The sequence below is a fragment of the Lithobates pipiens genome, unplaced genomic scaffold (genome assembly GCF_037356315.1).
Source record: "Lithobates pipiens isolate NorthernLeopardFrog02 unplaced genomic scaffold, aLitPip1_a1.2 Scaffold_28, whole genome shotgun sequence".
Lineage (NCBI taxonomy): Eukaryota > Metazoa > Chordata > Amphibia > Anura > Ranidae > Lithobates > Lithobates pipiens.
The window spans coordinates 112421635-112447386 of NW_027507789.1; the positions used below are offsets into that span (position 1 = coordinate 112421635).

Consider the following 25752-nt stretch of genomic DNA (forward strand, 5'->3'; position numbering starts at 1 on the left):
GATGGAGCATACACACGATCGGAAATGCTCTCATCGGACTTTTGCTGGTGGAATTTTCAATCGTGTACGGTGCATAACTGAATAAACACATAGGGCAGACTATGATTGGAATGGTTTCACACTTTGACCTAACACATACTTCTTGAGCCTGAACTTGTATTTCCAATGCACAAACTACCACACTGTTCTCCTATACTGACTGGGGAGGGATCCTTTTCCTCATACTACACTTCCCAGCATTCCCTTCTCCTCGCACATGCGCAGTGTCAGCGCCCTGCGCTCAGTTGAACCGGGCAGCTTTATTGATAGACGGCGCGGTGTACATCGTTGCTATGGCTGAGCTGGTGCAGGCCTCGCAGTCCCGGAGCAGCCTGCAGTCTCCAGCCGGCGGACAGAGCGCGACAGCCACGGCGGCGGCTGGGGGGAGCAGTTCGGGCAGCAGTGACCCAGCTAGGCCCGGGCTGAGCCAGCAGCAGAGAGCCAGTCAGAGGAAAGCTCAGGTCAGGGCCCTTCCCCGGGCCAAGAAGCTGGAGAAGCTCGGCGTGTTCTCAGCGTGTAAGGTAAATAGAGAGAGCTGGGACCCTCCTCATAGGGCGCCTTCCTTCATTTCCATGACTGGTCTGCCTACTCATAGGACACAGGCTGTGTCTCCTACATACACTGCACTTCATTCAATAGGAAGGCTCCATCATTGATTCCTGGTCTGCCTGCCCATAGGACACAGGCTGTGTCTCCTACATACACTGCACTTCATTCAATAGGAAGGCTCCATCATTGATTCCTGGTCTGCCTGCCCATAGGACACAGGCTGTGTCTCCTACATACACTGCACTTCATTCAATAGGAAGGCTCCATCATTGATTCCCAGTCCTGGTCTGCCTGCTCATAGGACACAGGCTGTGTCTCCTACATACACTGCACTTCATTCAATAGGAAGGCTCCATCATTGATTCCTGGTCTGCCTGCTCATAGGACACAGGCTGTGTCTCCTATGTACACTGCACTTCATTCAATAGGGAGGTTGGTCCTCTGTAAGGCTCATAGGACACAGGTTGTGTCTTCTGCCTGTAGAAGCAGCACCTGGACTGCTACATACATACAAAATAGGAAACTGCAGAAAAGTGTTTTTTGGCTTGAAAAGCTCCCAGTGATTTGTAGGAGCGGACCCGCTCACAACCCTCCCCTATTGCACAGGCACCATCATTGTCCCGTAGCACTACCCCCAAAGGAGCTGCTGGTTAGATTTGGGCTTACAGTTACCTTCTGTTCTCCTCGTTTCACATCTAGGGGTGTCCCGTGGTAGATGGCCCAGTAACTCGAGAGACTGACAACAGATCCACTTCAATGGATTTTATTTGCAAAACGTAGACAATGAACAATTGGGATCAGAGGGTTGGAAGGGAAGTTCAGGTACTCTTAGTGTCAAAGTCAAAATTTTGAACTTGCTTACTTTGACTGCATCCAGAGAATAGCCATTCGCAACTGGATGTTCACCCAGGTTGGACAGTCCCTCTCTCACAAGGCCTAGTAGCCAACTAGGTGCTTACTCAGGAACAAAGTCTTTGTCACAGACGTTGTAGAACGTACAAGATAATGCCTCTGTCACAGACGTTGTAGAACACGTAGGGAAACTAACCTTGAAAACGCTCATAGGATACCTGGATCTTTCAGCCAGCTTGGCGATATCCATGAGACCGGATTCTCTTGGGTACTTCAGCCCTTCCAGGTTCTTACTAAGAAACCAACCCGTACATGGTCTTCTTCTGAAGAGTCCTCCCCTGCAATGCTTGAAGTCACTGGGTCTCTCCCAAACCAGAGACGGCACCCATAGCCTTCCTGGGGTCTGGACAGGAGGACCATGAAGTCAGTACATCATTCTGGACTGGAACCTCAAACCACATGATGTCCGTATCTTAAATACCCTCTCCCAGAACGCACAGCGAGAGCACCACTCCCACTGGGCGGGCTCAGAGAGAGAGAGAGTAACTTAAAGGGGTTGTAAAGGTACATTTTTTATTTTCTACATACCGTAGGTTCATTTAAGCTAGTGCATTGTTGGTTCACTTATCTTTTCCTTCGATTTCCCTTCTAAATGTTTTTTTTCTTTGTTTTCTTTGTCTGAATTTCTCACTTCCTGTTCCTCCTCAGTAAGCTGTTCTGGCTAACTAACCACCAGCTCAGATGATGGTGAGAAGTTTACTGAGGAGAAACAGGAAGTGAGATATTCAGACAAAGCAAAAAAACATTTAGAAGGGAAATCAAAGGAAAAGGTAAGTGAACCAACAATGCACTAGCTTAAAGGAAACTATGTAGAAAATAAAAAAATTACCTTTACAACCCCTTTAAGCACCTAACCAGGCCATAGTTCCATGCCTGCCAGAAGAGACAGTGCCCCCTGTGGCCAGGCTGAACATCTCACAGTCCAGTCAGACTGATGCTGAAGTCTAAATTGACACAATTGTACCCAAACCAAACTGCAGTTCAGGCATAACTTTAACTTTGAAAAAAGCATAGCGCGTGCTCTTCAGGAGCCGCCGCTACAGTCCATTACCATTTTTTTGCAATACACCTAGGGCATCCCATTCATTTTATTAGGCTATCCTCTGAATCGCAACACGCCTTTTTGATCATTGAGCTCTGTGTGTTTGTTTGCATTCCAGGTGCCTGCGTTTTTGCAATATTTGGGGTGTTGTTTACAATGAATGGCAACGCATGCACAGCAGATGTGCTTTTTTTTTTTTTTGGCTCATTTCGTACATGCAATTTTGCGAGCGGTCACAAAACATTAAAGTGTGAATGCAGCTTTACCACTTGCAGACTGCCCAACCACAGTGTACTACCAATGGGCAGCTATGTCATTAGTGCAGTGTATAGTATTAGCACGTTATAGGAGTTAGTCAGTTCCCTCAGCATCAGTTGGTGTCAGATTGCCCACCACACTGTCACAGTCCCATTATAAGTCGTTGATCGCCAACATTAGTAGTATAAAAACCATATATATACCATAGTTTATAGATGCACGGATGACCACTATCAATTTGTAGCTCTCCCTTTTGGCCTAGCGTCGGCACCATAAGTTGATTTAAAGTATCCCCTATAGTCAATTTTTGCAGATTAAATGTAACTATACACAGCATGAGGACTTTCAGAGAGAGTCAAATCTGTTACGGGATCGCCTTCTGGCCAGAGGGTACAGTAGGACCTGTCTGAAAAAGGCATATAATAAAGTTAGGGGCTTGAATAGACAGACTTACCAACAAGTTCAGAACATCTACCAGAAATTCTGGCATCTTTTGGCAGCAGATGAGAGAATTAAAACATTTCTCAATTCCTATGCAGAGATTACATTTAATCGATCACGCTCATTGCGAAACACTTTTGGTGTCTAGTCACTATGTGGATACAAGAACTACTAGGAATAGGATATCGGGTACATATCGGTGTGGGAAATGCGTTTTTTTTGCTGCTATATCCTAGAAGGCAAAAGCATTGCACTTCCGGATAGAAGTGTGTGGACTCCGAAACATAGGACTACCTGTCAGTCAGTGGGCTCAGTTTATATAATGAAGTGCTCTTGTGGAGCCTTCTATGTGGGCAAAACGAAGCGCTCCCTTATATTGCAGAATGAGGGATCATGTATCTCTGATATCGAAACATAAAATGGAGACTCTGACAAGCTGCCACGTAGGGCTACATCATAATTTCAATCTTAGTGTTATTGGATTTTTTAGCTTGGAACATCTGCTGCCACAAGGACGGGGAGGGGACCTGGATAATTGCTACAATTAGAGACTAAGTGGATTTATTCACTACGGGCGACTCGCTCTCTGGGTTTGAATGAGGGGATCCGTTATAAACCGTTTTTATAATGGTGGTCATGATCTATTCCCTCTTTGAAACTGTATAGTTTTCTTGGTTGACCTATTCCAGGTTCATTTATTTATTTGCTCTCTTCCCTTTTTCCTCGGCCCTTATCCATTTATGAATTGAACCCGGTGCTTTGTGCTTCTCCTTGGGGGGATTCTCTGTTGGTGCCCCGTTTGCTGTTGTTCTCCTCCTCCAATATTGGAAGGGCTGTATATAGTTTGGTGATGTTAGTGTTATTCACTTGTAGTGTATGCAATTTTCCCTTTCATTGGGAGCGGTCTAAATAGTTATTTTGGAAACGAATTGATGTAATGCAGATGGATGTGTGGTTTCAAATATTTATCTGTCTGTTTTCATGGCTCATACACTCCTCATTCCCAACCCCCCCCCCCCCCCCCCCCCTTTCTTTTTCTTTTTCTCTCTTCTTTCCCCCTTTTTTTTTTTCTCTCAGTTGCCGCAGTCATCTGGTCTATGTGCCACGGACGCCCAAGTGTCTGTGGGGGGGGGGGGGGGGGGCATCTGGCTTCTGCCCACTTTCTGGTGGGTATGGTTTGTTCTCTCCCCCATAGGCCCGTTTATGGAGGTCTCTGGAGAGATACAGTTCTCAGGAGCCTCTATGCAGGCTTCTTTATAACATCTTAGACCTACTGGGTCTCCCTTGGGCAGTGTCTGCAATGGGTCATTTCCCATTGCAGATCGGCAGTGTTTCACTTCCGGCGGACGGCTTGTGCTGTGTGGACTTCCGTTTTAGTGTCCACGTGGCGCCACAGCGGTGTGATGTCACATGCCGCTTTTTGGCGCCACTGAGAGGGGTTACTTAAACCCGGCTGGACAAGTGCCAGCCGAGGAGTATAGCGGGGCTCAAGATACTTCAGAATCTCCTTGTTGAGGTATAAAAGTAGTTACTTATGGATTTTGGGTGATGCTTGATTGGTTTCTTCTTTGGAATTCTATGGTTGTATGGTGTTTATTTGACATATACATTTTTTAACTAGACCAATTACTTGGAGTTCTGATTTTCTTGGGGTGGTAATCTGTTCCCGCCTAAAGACTTGGGTGATGATTGGGACCACTTTCCTCCCCCTGGGGATCCACTGAGATGCCCTTTTATAAGTGCTCTGGATGCCACTGAAAGTGAGAGCGCTATCATATATTTCTTGAGCACATTGGTGATTTTTTTTTTTTTTTTTTTTTTTTTTTATAACAAATGCTACAAGGTGGTGGAGCTGCGGATATTTATTGTTACTGTGTTCTTGTCTCCATCTCTATACAATATATTTTTTCATTTTGTCGGTGCAAGCAACTGCCCATCAGGCAACTGCCTGCTGTGAGATTCACCCGAGCCCCTGGATTTATTTTGAGGTTTCTATTTACCCATTAATGGGAGGTAGGTGCAGTTCAGCGTTGGAAGCCTGTTTTGTACGGTTTTCCTGCTTCCTTATATCTTTGCTTGATTGCTTTTTCCTTTTATTTTTTGCTGCTGAATGTTCTTACAGATATCGCGTTTGTATGGTATAGGAAAAACTCACCCCTCTCTGCGGGCATTCTGGCTCTTTTATGGACCACTTTTGGCTTGCGTGGGCAATGAGTCCTTTGGGGAATTGCTTCTGTACTGGATTTGGATATACATCTAGTGTGGGATATATTTCTCTATACTTAGATTACTCTGCGTCCTTTTTCCTGAAGAAGCCACATTGGCAAAACATGTCGAAATAAATGGGAACGGAGTGTTTTATGTATTTGAGTACTGTAATTCCTGTTTTTCTGTAATAGGCTTCATGTATAGACCTATGATAGCAGGCATGATTGCAGTCACTACATTTTCGTCTTAACTTTTTCTAAATAAAAAACACTTGTTTGTTTTAATTTGCTACCATGTGTTATTTGTTTCATTAAGTACCTTTTAAAAGTCCCGTATCTCCAAGTTTTTTTTCTATGTCTCTTAATCTTGGGATGTTGGTGCCATATTTTGTAGCTATGAAACTAATCTTTATCCAATACTCCTTAACTCCAGAAGTTGGTGTTGGTGCCGACTCAACGCCTGGAGTACCTGGGCTTGATTCTGGACTCATTAGAGGCGAAAATCTTTCTTCCCTTAGACAAGCTGCAGACTCTTTATTCTGCGGTGAAGTTGTTGGTGTCCAGCAGGTGGTTGTCGCTGCATTTTTTGCATGTGAGTTCTGAGTCTCATGGTAGCCACATTTGAGGCGGTATGGTATGCTCAATTCCATACTTGAGTCTTGCAGAAAGAGATCCTGTTCAAATGGGACAAATCTCCAACATTCCTGGTTTGTCAAATTCATGGGGAGTCAGCTAGTCTGGAATTCCCTTCTCTGGTGGCTGAGGTCTCCAGCCCTTCAACCTGGGAAGTCGTTCCTTCCTCTTCATTGGACAGTGATCAGAACGGACGCCAGTCTCACCGGCTGAGGGGGAGTTTGGGGGCGTACAGTCGGCCCAGGGTCGCTATACGCAAGAAGAATCCCTCCTGCCGATCAGTATGCTGGAGCTTTGGGCGATCAGGCGGTGCCTCTCCACATGGTGACAGGCTGAAGGGACGTCCGATCAGGATCCAGTTGGACAATGCCACAGCGGTGGCATATGTCAACCATCAAGGAGGGACAAGAGGCTCAGCTGCAGCATTGGAGGTCGCTCACATCCAGCAGTGGGCAGAGCGCGTGCCGGCTCTGTCGACCGTGTACATTCAACCTTTGGTGACTCATTCATTGGTGAGTACATTTGTTCAGGGTGTTCGACATATGGCCCCTCCGGTTCGACCACTGCTGCCTCTACGGGATTTGAATCTGGTGCTCTCGGTGCTTCAGAAACTGCCATTTGAAACCATTAGGGAGATTCTCTTATTGACACTCTCTCAGAAAGTAGCCTTTCTAGTGGCCATTACATCTGCAAGGCGGGTTTCTGAGTTGACGGCCTTGTCTTGCAAATCTCCCTACTTGATACTCTAGAAGGATAAGACGGTGCTGTGTCTGCAGCCTTCATTTCTTCCAAAGGTCGTTTTGGCCTTTCATCTAAATGAGGACATTGTGCTTCCGTCCTTATGTCCTTGGCCGTCACATCCCAAAGAGGTTGCCTTGCATTCTTTGGACATGGTCCGGGCTCTGCGAGGTGTATCTGTCTTCTACAGCTCCTTTCTGGAGGTTGGACTCGCTGTTTGTATCGGTGGCTGGTCTGAAGAAGGGCCTGGCGGTATCGTCAGCCACCATTTCTCGGTGGATCAGACAGATTGTGATTCAGGCTCATGCCATAAGACCAGGACAATTGGTGCCTCCTGCTCTTTCCGACATCAGTCGGCTGTTTCCCAGGTGTGTAAGGCGGCGACCTGGTCGTCTGTTCCCACTTTCACTAAATTTTGCAAGGTTGATGTGAGGGCATCTTCGGATGCTTGGTTTTGCAGGCAGCCGTTTAAGGTTGCAACTGATCTGAGGAGTTCTGGTTATGGGTGGAGTTTATTTTCTTGCCGTTACCACCCACTTGGGTTTTTTTTTTTTTTTCACACAGTTAGGGACGTCCGCAAAGGTCAAGATTAAAGGTGCTGTGTCCGTCAATGAACGAAAGAGGATAATAGGATTTTTGTACTCACCGTAAAATCCTTTTCTCTGAAGTTCATTGACGGCCACAGCACCCAACCCTCCTATTTAAGTTTGTACTGCTTTTTGGACAAACTGAGCTGCTGGAAGCAGGGTGAGGGGTTATAGCCAATAGGACCGCCCCCTGGGCGATACTGTGCAGTTTTTCTGTTGTTACATGTTCTGCCTAGTCCTCTCCTGAAAGTGGCGATATAACCCTAAGGTCAAGATTAAAGGTGCTGTGTCCATCGATGAACTTCAGAGAAAAGGATTTTACGGTGAGTACAAAAATCCTATTTTCCCCCTTAATGATCATGCCATTTTTTTGCAATACGAAACTGCATAGGTTTAAATGACAATTGCATGGTCATGCAAATTTGATGTCCCCCCCCCCCCCCCCCCCAGAAATAGAGCTTTCTTTTTCATGGTATATGATCACCTCCTGCGGTTATAGTTTTTTGCACTATAAACAAAAAAAAAAGCGTCAATTTTGAAATGTATTTTTTATTTATTTTTGCTATAATATACTAGGGCTGTGGAAATTTAAAGATGAATTTCTTGATTTAATCGCTAATGTTTGTTTTTTTTTTGATCGGTACTCCTCTCTGCCATCTTCAGGGTGTTCTGTCAGAGATCCGGTAACATCATGGACATCGATGTCACCGGACACCTAACAGACATTTGACACTTTTTTTTTTTTTTTTTTTTTTACAGTAATCAGTACAATAACAGTGCATGGTTTTTAGCACTGGCAGGGAAGGGGTTAATACTAGGGCCGATCAAGGGGTTAAATGTGTTCCCTCACTGTGTTTACTAACTGTATGGAGGACTGTCACTGGGGAAATACATAGATCAGTCTTCCTGCATAGCAGAAAGACAGGGTTTGTGTGATTTTTTTTTTATTTTTTTTTTGCCTTGTTTACACAGGCAAATCTATGTTCTATCACTGTGGGGAAAGATTGCTGGTGGCCAGCAGACATTGAGTCCGCCCCACCCGCTGATTGGCACCTCTGCCAGTGCACGCCCACAAATTGCTGTGTACTAGCTGACGTACAATGACGGTGATTCGTGGGGACCAGCCACATTGGCGGCGGCTGGTCCTTAACCACTTCAGCCCGGAAGGTTTTACCCCCTTCCTGACCATAGCATTTTTTGTGATTCGGCATTGCTTTAGCTGACAATTGCAGGGTCGTGCAACGTTGTACCCAAACAAAATTGACATCATCATTTTTTTTATTTTTCTTTCCTACAAAAAGCTTTCATTTGGTGGTATTTGATCACCTCTGCAGGGTTTTTTTTTTTTTTTTTTTTTTTTTTTTTTTTTTGCGCTATAAACAAAAAAAAAAGCCGTCAATTTTGGAAGAAACTGAATATAATTATTTTTTTTTTTTTGCTATAATAAATATCTTTAAAAAAAAATAAAATAAAAATAAAAATGCAATAAGCATATATTGATTGGTTTGCGCAAAAGTTATAGCGTCTACAAATTGGGGGCTAGTCTGATGGCACATTTTTATTTATTTGTTTTTACTAGTAATGGCGATATGCAAATTACTTTTTATTTTTTTTATTTACATTTTTTTATATATTGGGACTGCGGCATTATGTCTGACACTTTTATCACTATTTTGGGACCATTTTCACTTATACAGCGATCAGAGCTACTAATAGCCACTGATTACTGTTTAAATGACACTAGCAGTGTTTTTAGGGAGTGATTCTAACTGGGGGGGTGGCTCGGCTCACTGCTGGATCTCTGTCATGTTGCTAGACAGAACAGGGAAATGCCTTGTTTATAAAGGCATCTCCCATTCTGCCTCTCCTCACATCAATCGCAGGCCACCGGCGAACATCGGCACTGGGCTCTCATGTATGAAGATGCTGATTTCTTGGCTGTGTCTTCTGGAATTTTGAGTGCCGGCTTTGAACAAGAATGCAGCAAATTAAAGGAAGTGTCAGATTTCCTTGTCTGCAAAGCTTGTTCTGAATTGGTACTTCAGACACTATAGAAGACAGTCAAGCATTGAGGTGTGAATGGTACATTTTGTGTTTATACAGTGGAACCTCGGATTGTGAGTTAGGCCCCTTTCACACATGCGGATGGTATGTCCGTATTTCATCCATCCGTTTGCGGATGAAATACGGGCCATACATTCATCCCTATGGGATAGCGGGTGTCTGTGGATGAGCATCCGCAGACAGCCGCTATTGTCCGCCTCCGCAACTGTCCGATTCTGCAGACGGAGGAAAATCCTATTTTTCTGTCCGTCTGCAGAGCGGATCGGATGAACACGGACAGACGGTCCATGCTCGTCCTATCCCCATAGAGGAGAGTGGAGAGCTGACAGGGCGGTCCCTGCACAGTGTGCGGAGACCGCCCTGTCCGCCGCCGGCTCAGCGGGGACAACGGAGCGATCCCCGCTGAGCGAGCGGATCATCACGGGGCGGATCTTTACTGATCCGCCCCATGTGAAAGAGGCCTAATGCGGTTAACGAGTGTTTCTCAATAGGAGCAATTTAAAAAAAAATACTGACTCTGAGTGTCTTGCAAAACGAGCAGGACTTAAGCCTCTGCGGTCTGCAGTACCGCATTTGGCCAGAGGTGTGGGGGCACCAGTGACACTTGGAGCTGTTCGTAAATACTCTGTGTACTTTTGTTTAGAGGGCTAAACAGAATGGATTTGGTAGGGCCTTATTGTACCCATGAGTGTTGGCTATAATGTTTGTTTTACTTTGTGAGAAAAGTGGAACTACTGCATCTGGGAACCAAAAACACAATTTTTTAAATTCATTTTTAATTAGTAATCTCCCCCATCCATGTCTCCATGCTTTATTTTGCTGAGAAATCACTTTGATAAACGCCCCCCTAACATTTGTGGTCATAGCCATCTTAAATAAGGGTAGATGATTCATGTAACATTTACTTCCTGAAATCCATCTGCCCTTAGCTCAGGCAGGAGGGTGATTAGCTGAGAGAACCCCTCCTCCCCTCCCCTTCTGGAGACTACTGGGCTCTATGACATAATTTGCCTAAGCCCAGAAACCAGGAAATAACTGAAGAGAAAAAAAAAGAAAAATAATGTCCTATTTACTAAAGCTATCGGCATAAGCCTGAAAAATAGTCAGATTTGATTGAGAGACGTTACTCTAACTTGCAGTATTGCATGCATAACTTCTTTTTCTTTCCAGGCAAATGATGTGTGTAAGTGCAATGGATGGAAAAACCCAAACCCACAGACAGCACCAAGAATGGACCTCCAGCAGCCTGCGGCCAGCCTGAGTGAGCCATGCCGAAGTTGTGGGCATTCTCTTGGTATGAACACTTCCTACTACGTTACCTGACTTCTAATCGTATCCATTAGGATTTAATGTGTTTGCAAATTTTTACTCGTGTTCTGGTCATAATGATCAGTTCCAGCATGGACCTTCTTGCTGGAACTCTCCAGACACCTTAAATCGGTTGTCGGCAACCTGTAGTCAAGGTCACAGATCATGGCTCGACATCCTGATCGCGCCAAATGGCTGCAGCAGAGTGGCGAGTGCGCACCTGCACTTGGCACTAGTATGTAAAGTAATGCAGGGCTTGACAAATTTGCTTAGAATCTAGGAGCCAGCTGAAAAAATTAGGAGCCAGTTATTTAAATCCTCTGCCCAGCGCCCAGAACTGCATGTCTGGGGCATCGAACAATAAGAATTGCTCATACCTGATGCCAAGAGAAAAAGACCATATTTAAAAAAAAAAAAAAAAAAAAAAAAAAAAATCAACTTTTGTTTTGTTATAAGATTTTGCAAATACGTTTTTTTTCTCCTTCACTGATGTGCTTTGACAGGCTGCACTAATGGGCACTGATGTGGCGGCATTGAGGTTGGAACTGATGGGCACCGGCAGGTGGTATTGATGGCCACCAATAGGCAGCACTGAGGTGCCACTAATGGGAACTGGCAGGTGGCACTGATGGGCAGCACTGGCAGGTTGCACTGCTTGGCACTGGCAGGTGGCATTAACTGGCACTGGCAGGTGGAAATGGGTGGCACTGATTGACACTGGCAGGTGGCACTAACTGGCAGATGGCATTGGCAGGTGGCAATGGGTGGCACTGGATTGCACTGGCAGGTGGCACTGATTGGCACTGGCAGGTGGCATTGGCAGGTGGCACTGGATTTGCACTGGCAGGTGGCACTGGATTTGCACTGGCAGGTGGCACTGGTAGGTAGCACTGGCAGATGGCATTAGCATGTGGCACTAACTGGCATTGGCAGGTGGCACTGGATGGCACGTGGCACTGACAGATGGCATTGGCAGGTGGCACTAACTGGCATTGGCAGGTGGCACTGGATTACACTGGCAGGTGGCACTGGATGGCACTGATTGGCACTGGCAGGTAGCACGCACTGGCAGATGGCATTGGCAGATGGCACTAACTGGCACTGGCAGGTGGCACTGGATTGCACTGGCAGGTGGCAATGGGTGGCACAGATTGGCAGATGGCACTAGCAGATGGCACTGGCAGGGGGCACTAACTGGCATTGGCATTTGGCACTGACAGATGGCACTGACAGGTGGCAATAACTGGCACTGGCAGGTGGCACTGGATGGCACTGGCAGGTGGCAATAACTGGCAGATGGCACATGACACTGACAGATGGCACTGGCAGGTGGCAATAACTGGCACTGGCAGGTGGCAATAACTGGCACTGGCAGGTGGCACTGGATGGCACCGGTAGGTGGCACTAGGTGGCGCTGGCAAATGGCATTGGCAGGTGGCACTGGATTGCACTGGCAGGTGGCAATGGTTTACACGTGGCACAGGTTGGCACTGATTGGCAAGTGGCACTGGCAGGTAGCACTAACTGGCACTGGCAGGTAGCACTAACTGGCACTGGCAGGTAGCACTAACTGGCACTGGCAGGTAGCACTAACTGGCACTGGCAGGTGGCACTGTATTGCACTGGCATGTGGCACTAACTGGTATTGGCACGTGGCACTGTATTGCACTGGCACGTGGCACTAACTGGTATTGGCATGTGGCACTAACTGGTATTGGCAGGTAGCAATGGCAGGTTTCACAGCCGATAGTGTAACTGTGAAACTGAATGGTCCCTGCAGTGCTGCATGCACTGTGTGAAACTGTATGGAGAGAGAGGAGCTGACGCATTCAGCGTGATGTCAGAGGTGGGCGGGACCAGGGGTGGACGGGACCCGGCAGCTAGCCAGCCAATGATTGGGCTGCTTAAGAAAGGGGACGGGCCACATACACATATCGGCCCGCCCAGATCCCATCCCATTGGCTGGTGTTGGAAAGCAGGGTCCCGCCCACCCCGACATTTGGCCTCAATTTTGACAGCTCCTCTCTACACACAGTTTCACACACTGCAGCGCTGCTCTGCCAACAGTGTGGGGAGAAGGGAGGAGGATGTCAGGCTGCTGAGCCGCTCTCTTCCTGCTCCATCCCGACTACCAGACAGTGCTCTGTGTCTGGAGGCACCAGACACAGAGCAACAGAGGCACCTCTCAGTGACAAAAACCCAGGCGCCAGGGCACAATTTCTAGTCGCAACCGCGACCTGGCGCCTGGGATTTGTCAAGCCCTGAAGTAATGCATTCTGTCAGGCTGAGTACTCACCACCCGACAGACCGTTTTCATTCCCGGCCTTTAACTGGCTGTCATTCAGAGGCCTGGAGGCGGGAGGGGCAGTGGTTAACCACTTTCCGCCCAAGGCCATCATATGACTTCCTGGACTTTGATTGGAGATATCTGAATGATGCCTGCAGCATCATTCAGATATTATTTTCAGTTGGTGATTCGCTACACCATAAGAACAATCCTAGTGGCTCCCTCCCGTGCTTCTACTAGTTCACCCGTGCGATCAGCGAGCCAGAGAAGTAATCAGTCAGCGCCAGAAGTTGTAATGTGACTCCTGGCAGATGTAAACACTGCTGTGTACCCAGCTGAAAAGGCAGAGATTGCTTGTTTGTTTTTGTTTTTTTGATCTCGGTCTTTTATGCCTAGAGGACAGATGTGGGGGTCTTAATGATCCCACATCTCTCCATAAAGAGGCCCTGTCCTGCCCTATTACAAGGATGTTTACAAGTGAACAAAAAAAATAAAGCACCCTTGTCCCCGTGTGCTCACACGCAGAAGCAAATTCTGTAAAAAAAAAAAAAAAAAAAAAAAAAAAATATAATATTTTTTCTTGGTTTCTGTTATAAAATTTAGCAGATTAGTAATTTTTCTTCATAAATTTTGGCCAAAATTTATACTACTACATATCTTTGGTAAAAATAAGTACAAATTAGTGGATATTATTTGGTCTTTGTGAAAGTTATAGAGTCCACAAGCTGTGGTGCCAATATCTGAAAATTGATCACACCTGAAGTACTGACGGCCTATTTCAATTCTTGAGACCCTAACATGCCAGAAAAGTACAAATACCCCCCAAATTACCCTTTTTGGAAAGAAGATATTCCAAGATATTTAGTAAGAGGCATGATGAGTTTTTTTTTGAAGTTGTCATTTTTCCCACAATTTTTTGCAAATCAAGATATATATATATATATATATATATATTTTTTTTTTAATTGTCATATTATCAGTTTATTTCTCTCACACGGCATATGCATACCACACATTACACCCCAAAACACATTCTGCTATTACTCCCAAGTACAGCGATACCACATGTGGGAGACTTTTACACAGCGTGGCCACATACAGAGGCCCAACATGCAGGAAGCGCCATCAGGTGTTCTGGAGCACCCAGGACAATTCTGACATTTCTCTCCTACATGTAAAAATCATAATTTATTTGCTAGAAAATTACATAGAACCCCAAAACATTATATAATTTTTTTTTTTTTGCAAAGACCCTAGAGAATACAATGGTGGTCGCAACTTTTTTTTTTTTTATCTCGTACGGTATTTGCGCAGCAATTTTTCGAACAAATTTTTTTTTTTTTTTTTTTTTGGAACTGGTTAAAAAAACGAAAACAAAAAAAAAAACATAACATTAGCCCAATGTTTTTGCATAATGTGAAAGATGAGGTTACGCCAAGTAAATGGATACCTAACATGCACATGCTTGTGCAATGGCGCCAAACGTCGCTACCTAAAAATCCCCATAGGCGACGCTTGCTTTTTTTTTTTTTTTTTTTTTTTTTTTTTTTTTTACTGGTTACATGTTTGAGTTACAGAGGAGGTCTAGGGGCATCGCCGGCTGAAAAAGCTGATATCTGAATGATGCCTGTAGCTGCACCCATCATTCAGATATCCCCGCACAAAGTCAAGGACGTCATATGACGGCCGGCAGGCACAGAAGTGGTTAAAATGCATTTTTTTTTTTTTTAACAGAAAGTTGTCTATTTTATACAATATGTCTAACACATAGCATGTATATACCAAAAATGACACCCCAAAAATAGATTCTCCTACTGAGTACGGCGATACCACGTGTGAGACTTCCACAGCCTGGCCACATGCAGAGGCCAAGAATGGCTGAGCATGGCTGGGTATTACCGAGTATTGCAGGGTATCACCGAGTATGGCAGAGTATTGGCAGGCCATTGCAGATTATTGCTGGGTATGGCAGATTATTGGCAGGGTATTGCGCAGGGTTAATTGTCAGTGAGCAGCGCTGTGGGCACTACAGATCCAGCCCACAGAGCTGCTGTCACCGATCTTTCCCCTCTGCTGTACCGATTGGTACAGAGAGGGGAGGGAGGAACCGGTGTCATGACATGACGCCGGATTGTTTACAATTGATCGCTCCGTCAAATGATGAGTGGCCGTTTACCGTGATGTGCCGAGTCCTGTGGACCCGGCGGTCATGGATGCGCTCGAGTGCACGCCGAATTCTGGGAGGATGTGAATGTACGTCCTCCCAGAGTTAAGCAACCACCCTGTAGCCGTCATTCTATGGGCCAGTTATTTAACTGGTTAAGTACAGAAGTTTGGTGCCATTCCAGGAGTGTGCGCAATTTTAAAGCGTGTCATGTTGGACATCTATTTACTCAGCATAACATCTTTCACATAATGGCAAAAAATTGGGCTAACTTTAGGGGGGGGCTTTAAGTTAGAAAAATTGCTTCGCAAATACTGTGTGACATAAGTGACGACAACCACCATTTTATTCTCTAGGGTCCATTCTGCTGACGTACATCGTTGTGCGCAGATTTTTATTATATTTCAAATATTGAGAGCTGAGTTATATATTTTAGGGAGGTATAAGTGGTGTGTTTGTGTTTTTTTTTTATGCATTAGTCACAATTGAAAATTTAGTGAGTATGGTGACAGGTAGAGCCTGCATCCGTTGTGTAATGGCTCTCCTTTTTCTTTCTTTTTTTTTTTGCATTTAATTGATTGTGGATGGCCCCCGCGCCCAAAGTTCTCAAATTCTGAGGACCTAGCAGGGTAATTCTTTCGTGCTGTGTATCGACACTTATAAAAGCAATCCAGCAGCTAATTAGCCACTAGGATTGCTTTAAAAAAAAAAAAAATTGGCATCACCTGCCCAAAAAGAACAATATCGAGACGACCACTTTAAACCAGCAAAGTAAATGTACAGTAGCTGGGCGTAAACCTCACTAGCCTTAAAATTGCCCCTTACCCCTCCTAACACCAATGTTGATTAACAATGTGAACCAGAGGCATATGTAGGGGAGAGGAGGGAGCGCCCACAACTGGGACATGAGAACTTATGGCAGACATCACCGCTCCCAGATTTTACCACCTGTTGTCAAGTGATGTCTCCTCTGCAGCCACCGGTGGCTGACATGGGGAAGATCACATGACTGAGGTAGGCTGAAAATGGGTATTTTAACCACTTCAGTTCCGGACCAATAAACACCTTAAGGACCAGAGGTCTTTTTGCAATTTCGCACTGCGCTGCTTTAACTGGTAATTGCGCGGTCATGCAATATTGCACCCAAACAAAATTTGCGTCCTTTTCTTCCCACAAATAGAGCTTTCTTTTGATGGTATTTGATTGCCTCTGCGATTTTTTTTTTTTGCAATATAAATGAAAAAAGAGCGAAAATTTTGAAAAAAAAAGATATTTTCTTCTTTTTGTTATAAGAAAAATCGAATAAACTAAATTTTAGTCATACATTGAGGGCAAAATTTATTCAGCCACATGTCTTTAGTAAAAAAAATGTCAATAAGCGTATATTTTTTGGTTTGCGCAAAAGTTATAGCGTCTACAAACTAGAGTACATTTTCTGAAATTTACACAGCTTTTAATTTATGACTGCCGATCTCATTTCTTGAGGTGCTAAAATGGCAGGGCAGTACAAATCCCCCCCAAATGACCCCATTTTGGAAAGTAGACACCCCAAGGAAATTGCTGATGGGTATGTTGAGCCCATTGAATATTTATTTTTTTTGTCCTAAGGGATTGAATAATGACAAAAAAATAAATAAAAATTTTTTTTTACAAAAAGTTGTCACTAAATGATATATTGCTCACACATGCCATGGTTATATGTGAAATGACACCCCAAAATACATTCTGCTGCTTCTCCCGAGTACGGGGATACCACATGTGTGGGACTTTTTGGGAGTCTAGTCGCGCACGGCACCCCGAAAACCAATCGCCACCTTCAGGATTTCTAAGGGTGCAAATTTTTGATTTAACTCCTCACTACCTATCACAGTTTCGAAGGCCATAAAATGCCAAAATAGCACAAAACCCCCCCAAATGACCCCATTTTGGAAAGTAGACACCCCAAGCTATTTACTGAGAGGCATGTTGAGTCCATGGAATATTTTATATTTTGCCAAAAGTTGCGGGAATATTACAAACTTTTTTTTTTTTTGCACAAAGTTGTCACTAAATGATATATTGCTCACACATGCTATGGGCAGAAGTCAAATTACACCCCAAAATAAATTCTGCTGCTTCTCCCGAGTACGGGGATACCACATGTGGGGGACTTTTTGGGAGCCTAGTTAACTAGCTACCTAGCGACACTAGCGACACTGATGCAGCGTTCAGAAAAATTATCGCTTAGTGACACTGGCAAAAGGGGGTGAAAGGGTTAACTAGCGGAAATCAGGGGGTTAAAACCATTATTGGGTAGTATATCGGGGTACCTAGCGCTATAAAAACCTGGCGGTGAACCTAAAAAAATAACTAGCTACCTAGCGACTGTAGCGACACTAATGCAGCGATCAGAAAAACGATCGCTTAGTGACACTGGCAAAAGGGGGTGAAAGGGTTAACTAGCGGCAATCAGGGGGTTAAAAACATTATTGGGTAGTATATCGGGGTACCTAGCGATATAAAAACCTGGCGGTGAACCTAAAAAAATAACTAGCTACCTAGCGACACATGCAGCGATCAGAAAAATGATCGCTTAGTGACACTGGCAAAAGGGGGTGAAAGGGTTAACTAGCGGCAATCAGGGGGTTAAAAACATTATTGGGTAGTATATCGGGGTACCTAGCGCTATAAAAACCTGGCGGTGAACCTAAAAAAATAACTAGCTACCTAGCGACTGTAGCGACACTAATGCAGCGATCAGAAAAACGATCGCTTAGTGACACTGGCAAAAGGGGGTGAAAGGGTTAACTAGCGGCAATCAGGGGGTTAAAAACATTATTGGGTAGTATATCGGGGTACCTAGCGATATAAAAACCTGGCGGTGAACCTAAAAAAATAACTAGCTACCTAGCGACACATGCAGCGATCAGAAAAATGATCGCTTAGTGACACTGGCAAAAGGGGGTGAAAGGGTTAACTCTAGGGGCAATCAGGGGGTTAAATCTTTATTGGGGGGTGATAGGGGGCTACCCTGGACCTAACACTAACTGTCCTGACAGTTTTTACTGTCACAACTGACACTGAATGCATTGATCAGTAAAGAAATGATCAATGCAATCAGTGACACTGTGACTGGGGGGGGAGGGGGGGCGGGGGGGGGATCGGGGGGCGATCGGGGGGGGGATCGGGGGGGGTTTGTGTGCCTGTGTGTACCTACATGTCAGTGTAGTGTTCGTGCAGACTTACTTTTACTCTTCTCCTCGTAGTCCGGTCAAAAAGACCGCCCCGAGGAGAATGACATCACTTCCTCCTTCCTGTGTAAACAATACACAGGGGAGGAAGCTTCTCATTGGCCAGGAGCGATCCAGAGGGGGTGGCCGAAAACGAACGGCCATCCCCTCATCACGGAGCGCTCCTGGACCGAATCGGACCGCCGTATCCAGCGGGAGGGGGTCCGATGGGACCCCCCACCCGCTGGAAGGCAATCACGTAGATGTACGTGATTCTGCCTGCCTGTGCCATTGTGCTGACGTACAATGGCAATACGGCGGTCCTGAAGTGGTTAATATATATCAAAATTTCCCCTTTTATTTTTTATATATATCTTTCCGTTCTGCTTGGTGGGCAAAATTTTATAAAATGTCTAAAACAAGTTGTATCTCAACTGGCCCATAGCAACCAATCAATTTATGTCTTATTTTTGTACATGGCTTAGAAAATTTAAAGCTGATTGGATGTACTCCCGGTTTGAGTCAATTTGTCTACTTTATCTCATTCCCAATGCGTTCCAGTGCTTTTTTTTTTTTTCTTCTCCCTTCATCCAAAATGCATAGAAAGTAGGTTACATGGTTTACACCAGTGCTTGCAGTCCCATAAACAAAAGTAGAACATGCTGCATTTTTCCTGCACAGAACTGTACACGCACATCAAAAACACACCGGACCCCAGTACAGTAAAAAAAATAATAAAAAAAAGCACTTAAACAGCAAAAACACATCCGGAGCAGATCTGAAAGATGTTTTTGTGGTGTGAACTAGCCCTTGGCTTAAATATGCACCTCCTGGAGACAGGTTGAATCTGCTAAGATCACCTGGTGACAAAGGAAAAAAGCCCCCCCAAAAAAGGAAAATTAATGCTGCCACATCTAGGAACGGGTAAGCTTTAATTTCTCTTATATTCACCGACAGACACCGCTCCTCTCTGTAACTAAATGGGTTGTATAGCCTGCCATTAGGAGAACTAGGCAAAATTGTTACACAATACACAATCATGTACTTGTATGAGAAAGGATCCTGTTCTTTTTGTATTGCTTCCTGTATGTGAAATCCTTGGTTTCCCTGCCAGTCCCCTATGCTTTTCTATTATACTGACCACACTAAGCAGTAGAGCACTCTGATCAGTTCTCTAGCTATGCTGGGAACTGGGTATGCTCTCCTCCAGTGATCAGACTTGTCCTGGCATGTCCCTGCTGCACAACTATTCACTGGGAAACTCAATGTGCTGCTGCTTCTCCTCCCCCCAACTCTGCAGCTGAGAATGGAGGGAATATGATCAAGGTATTATAAAAATTAAAGGTCTACCGATATGGGTTTTTCTGTGGCCGATGTCGATATTTACAAATCATGGCGACCGATAGCCATATATACGATGCCGATTTTTTTGGGGCCGATATGTTAGGCCGATTTTTTTTATTTTATTTATTTATTTATTTATTTATTTTAAATCCCCCTTGATCTCATAAAATCTAACACACCTTTCCCACTGGGAAATTTTTCAGGCGCTTTTGGGCTAAAAATAGCGCCTGCAAAACGGCTCCCCTGCAGTCTGTGTGAAAGACAGAGTGCTTTCACACTGAGTGCCCGTTCACACAGGGGCGACACGACTTGCAGCGCGACTCAGACGCGACCTGCACACGACTTCAGCAGCAACTTGCAAAACGACGACTGTATAGAAGTCAATGCAAGTCGCCTGAAGTCACCCCAAAAATAGTACAGGAACCTTTTTCTAAGTCGGAGCAACTTGAGTCGCTCCTATTAGAACGGTTCCATAGTACAGAACGGAGCGCGACTTGTCAGGCGACTAAGTCGCCTGACAAGTCGCGGTAGTGTGAGCACTAAGTGTGGGCACTAAGGCGATGCGCTGGCAGGATCTTAAAAAAAGTCCTGCAAGCAGCACGTTTGGAGTGGTGTATACCGCTCCTCCACCACTCCTGCCCATTGATATGAATGGGCACCACTGCCGAAGCGCATGCAATGCGATTTGGCAGCGGTGCTTCACGGGCGCATTTAACCTTGGCCGCTAGCTGGGTTTTATGTGCTCCACTAGCATCCAAATAGCGCCGCTAAAATGATGGTAAAGAGCCACTAAAACTTGCAGCGTTTTACCATCAACGCCTGCCCGCTCCAGTGTGAAAGTGGCCTTCATAAGTGATACAGAAAATTTCTTACATTTGAACATTTATTAAACAAAACAAACCTCCAATCAGTTTACTTGTATGTATGATTTAGATAAAAAAAAAAAAAAAAAACGGTAGTCAAAACTTTTGGACGAAAAAAAAATGGGCTAACTTTACTGTTTTTTTAAATTTTTTTTTTTTATTTTTTTTTTTTTTTTTTAAGTGTATTTTTTCCCCCAAAAAATGCATTTGAAAGACCTCTGTGCAAATGCCGTGTGACATAAAATATTGCAACAACTGCTATTTTATTTCCTAGGATCTCTGCTAAACAAAAATATATATAATTATTGCGGGGGTCTAAGCGATTTTCTGGCAGAAAATATAGGATTTTTACTTGTAAGCAACAAGTGTCAGAAAAGATTTAGTCTTTAAATGGTTAAACTGAGAACTTCTACACAGAGATAATTTCATTCATTCAAGTGTAAACATTGTATCTTTTTGTTCTTTTCTTGGCAGGCTGCCCAGAGAGGAGGAAATTTCTATGAGGACTCAGGCAACTTACACTGACTTCTATTACAGAAGTCATTTCCAAGTCCCGCTGTTCTAAATCGGCCTTTTTATCAGCACAATCGGCCAATGCCGATTAATTAAAAAACTGCAAATATCGGCCGATATATCGGTCGACCTCTAATAAAAATGTATTTAGAAAAAACATATCTATATGAAAATGTTTTGCCTTTCATTTTTATTTTAAACTGAATGGGTTGTTTAAAAAAAAAAGTGGTTGTTAACCTACTTCTACTAAATTGTCTAATCCCTTCTGTACCATAATGTGTCCCTGTTTAACCACTTTCAGACCGGACCAATTTGCTGGTCAAAGACCAGACCACTTTTTGCGATTCGGCACTGCGTTGCTTTAACTGACAATTGCGCGGTTTCTTTTGGTGGTATTTGATCACCCCCTGCGGTTTTTATTTTTTGCACTATAAACAAAAATAGAGTGACAATTTTGAAAAAAACACATTATTTTTTACTTTTTGTTATAATAAATATCCCCCAAAAATATATAAAAAAAAAATTTTTTTTCCCTCTGTTTAGGCCGATACGTATTCTTCTACATATTTTTGGTAAAAAAAATCGCAATAAGCGATTATTGATTGGTTTGCGCAAAAGTTATAGCGTTTACAAAATAGGGATAGTTTTATAGCATTTTTATTAATAATTTTTTATTTTTTTTACTAGTAATGGCGGCGATCAGTGATTTTTATTGTGACTGCGACATTGTGGGGGACCCATCGGACATTTTTGGCTTATTTTTGGGACCATTGTCATTTATACAGTAATCACTGCTATACAAATGCGGTGATTCCTGTGTAAATGACACTGGCAGTGAAAGGGTTAACCAGTGGGTGGCAGTGTAGGGGTTAAGTGTTCCTAGGGGTGTGTTACTAACTGTGGGGGGGTTGGGCTTTCATTTAGTGAACACTGATCTCTGCTCCAATCACATGGAGCAGAGATCAGCGTCACTAGTTGCTAGGCAGAATGAAGAAATGCTGTTTACAACGGCATTTCTTCATTTGGCCGCTCCGTGAGACGATCGCGGGGATGCCCGCGGCGATCGGGTCCCGCGACTGGACTCACGGGGGTCCCGACCAGCGCGGGAGCGCGCCGCCGCCGGCGCGCTCCCGATGGCAGGGCGGCAAATTTAAAGGGAAGTACATGTACGCCCATTTGCCTGCCCGTGCCATTCTGTCGACGTACATCGTCGTGCACTGGTCGGCAAGTGGTTAATGTAAAATATCTGCCCATCTGTACCAATATAGGCCAAGGTGCTCAGCTTATTCCTCTCCTCTTTTCTCTCTGGCTCACAACTGCAGTGGGCGGGGTCAAGCCCTCCCTCTGACGTCAGCTTGGGAGGAGAGGGAGAGTGCCGACAATTGGCTGAGCGAGCGGAGCTTATACGGCAGATTTTTTTTACATTACACAGGCACAAGGACACATGTTATGGTATAGAGGGGATAAGACAATTTAATAGCAGATATGAGAGCAGCAGGGGTGGGCGGTCGCTGGTACGAGCAGGGGCCGGACAGAGGAGACACAGGAGAACTGCAGAGAGCAGGGCTGCGGATGACGGAATCATGAAAACTGACCACGGTGTCAGGGCTGAGCAGCCATGATTATCGTGGTCAGTTTGCAGAGGGGAGGATATAGCCAGCCAGGATCAGTGAGGTTTTTTAGGGTATGCAGGGGGCCAAATTTCACAGCACAAGCAATGTGCTGTATAACATGCTTTAACCACTTGCCGACCAGCCGCCGTCATTATACTGTAGCAGGCATGATCCCGTGAACCTGTCTGTCTTGTTAAATAAATCTGTTACAATCCTTTCAGAATATATCAACAAATTGCTACATATTCTGCACTTAGAGAAATGCATGACTTTAGCATTTGTTTGAAATTGCAGCTGACCACGTGTCGCATCTAGAAAATGTTTCAGAAGATGAAATCAATCGGTTGTTGGGCATGGTGGTGGATGTGGAGAACCTCTTTATGTCTGTGCACAAGGAGGAGGATACTGATACCAAACAGGTCTATTTTTACCTGTTTAAGGTAAGATACAAGCAGCAGCTTTTAATTTGTGTTGTTGTATTGAACTCGAGTTGATACCAATATTTAAATGGTTTTTTTTTCCAGCTTCTTAGAAAATGTATTCTGCAGATGATCCGACCAGTGGTAGAAGGGTCCCTCGGAAGTCCACCTTTTGAAAAGCCAAATATTGAACAGGTAATTTTTAGCCAGTTATTGATGTGTCCTCATTTTTATTATTACAGGCAGTCCAGTATGTTTTCTTAGTAGTTTGTCATATCCTTTAATACCAGGTGTCCATATAGTAATTACATAGTTACATAGTTAGTCAGGTTGAAAAAAGACACAAGTCCATCCAGTTTAACCAAAAAAAAAAAAATATATATATATTATATTATAATTAATATCATACCAGCCCATATACCCAATTCTATACCCACAGTTGATCCAGAGGAAGGCAAAAAACCCCAGCAGAGCATGATCCAATTTGCTAAAGCTTGGATTTTCCCCGGATCAACTTTACCTATAAATTTTAGTACCCAGTTATATTATGTACACTTAGGAAATAATCCAGGCCTTTCTTAAAGCAATCCACTGAGCTGGCCATAACCACATCTGCAGGAGGTCTATTCCACATTTTCACAGCTCTTACTGTGAAGAAACCTTTCCGTATTTGGAGATGAAATCTTTTTCCTCTAGACGTAAAGAGTGCCCCCTTGTCCTCTTTGTTGACTGTAAAGTGAATAACTCAACACCAAGTTCCCTATATGGACCCCTTATATATTTGTACACGTTGATCGAATCCCCCCTTAATCTCCTCTTATCAAGAGTGAATAAATTCAGTTCCTCTAATCTTTCCTCATAGCTGAGTTCCTCCATGCCTCTTATCAGTTTGGTTGCCCTTCTCTGCACTTTCTCCAGTTCCCCGATATCCTTTTTGAGAACTGGTGCCCAAAAGTGAACGGCATATTCCAGATGAGGTCCTACTAATGATTTGAACAGGGGCAAAATGATATCTCTCTCTCTGGAGTACATACCTCTCTTAATACAGGAAAGGACTTTGCTCGCTTTGGAAACCGCAGCTTGGCATTGCATTTATTGCAGTAGTTATTGCGGTCTGTGCCTGGTGCTATTGGCAGGGTGATAACAAGGAATCTCTGGGAAAATCTCCCTATGCTGTTTGTGGATGTCAGAATAAGCTAGTGGGTAATAAAACCTCTAGCATGTGTGTTTTTATTTTTTGTGGTTAGTGGGTAATAAGGCCACAGTGCTGATTTCCTAGATAATGTCACTGTTGGCGTAATAGGGCTCCTCAGACTGAGGGAACCTGAAACTAGCTTCAAACCTGGAACGTGTTGGAATAATCGTAGTGAGAATGTGTCAGAATCTACATTAACCACTTAAAGTGGATGTAAACCCAAAACATCATTTATTTTTTTTGATGTCATAATGTAGTGTATAAGATTGCCTATCATTTGAGCCCAGTCTTGCCACAAAGAGTTACTCCAGCTCTGAGCAATCCTATTTTATTGTTCAGTGAGAAATCTTGACAAACAGAGAAACTTTGTCAAATCCCCCCTTGCTGTGAGTAACAGGTGATTTACATATCTTGCGCACTAGCCTAAGAGACATGCGTTATTTTTTAATTCCCTCCCACTCCCTTCTGCTGCTCTACCAGGATTGGATGTTCCACATCTCATGATAATTGGGCATGCTGAAGTCATGTGGTTACTTTCCTGTCTTTTCACTGGATGTTAGAGATCATAGCAGAAGTTCAGTGTAAGAAATACACAGGAGAATATACATATTGACAAGGGGAGTGTAGAGGTGGGCGGGGAGACTACTGACATCACGACTCCACCCACCGAGCTCCAGACACCACCCACATAATCTGCAGTTTTCCGGGTCTCATAACAGACAGAGGGGACACATTTGACAGGTAAAGATCCATGCAGGAAGCAGTAGTTTTGGAAGGATGAGGTTGGGTTTACATCCACTTTAAGGACCAGAAGATTTTCCTGCTTAATGACCAGGCCATTTTTTGCGATACAGCACTGCGTTGCTTTAACTGACAATTACACGGCAGTGCGACACTGTACCCAAACAAAATTGATACCCCCCACAAACAGAGCTTTCTTTTGGTGGTATTTGATTTTTTATTTATCTTTTGCGCTATAAACAAAAAAAGCATCAACTTTGAATAAAATAAAACTTTTTTTTTTACAAAACAATATTTTTCATCAGTTTAGGCCAATATATATATTCTACATAATTTTGGTAAAATTTATTTTGGTAAAATAAATCACAATATGCGTAATATTGATTGATTGGTTTGCGCAAAAGTTATAGCGTCTACAAACTATGAGAAAGATTTTTGGCTTGCTAACTGTGAGGGGATGTGACTGACAGAGGAGGAACAGACTACCTGTATCTCCTACCCTGTCAGGACACATACAAATCCCTGTGCTGGCTCTCGTGACCATGATCGCAGGTGGCCACGTGCATCAGGTCCCCCGCTGTGCAGCGGGCATGCACATGTGCCTGCTGTGGGTCTTAAAGGGACAA

At 44.2% G+C, this 25752-nt stretch overlaps 1 protein-coding gene across 1 annotated transcript in view; it reads left to right on the forward strand.

Moving 5' to 3' along the window:
- Window positions 1-288: 288 nt before the first annotated feature.
- Window positions 289-25752, forward strand: part of KAT2A (lysine acetyltransferase 2A) — a 101008-nt gene continuing 75544 nt past the window's right edge. Inside the window, exons 1-4 of the mRNA XM_077459542.1 lie at window positions 289-560; window positions 10641-10764; window positions 23066-23211; window positions 23296-23385. Of these exons, the coding sequence (XP_077315668.1) occupies window positions 333-560; window positions 10641-10764; window positions 23066-23211; window positions 23296-23385 (588 nt within the window). The 5' untranslated portion in view covers window positions 289-332. The remainder of the gene's footprint in view (window positions 561-10640; window positions 10765-23065; window positions 23212-23295; window positions 23386-25752) is intronic.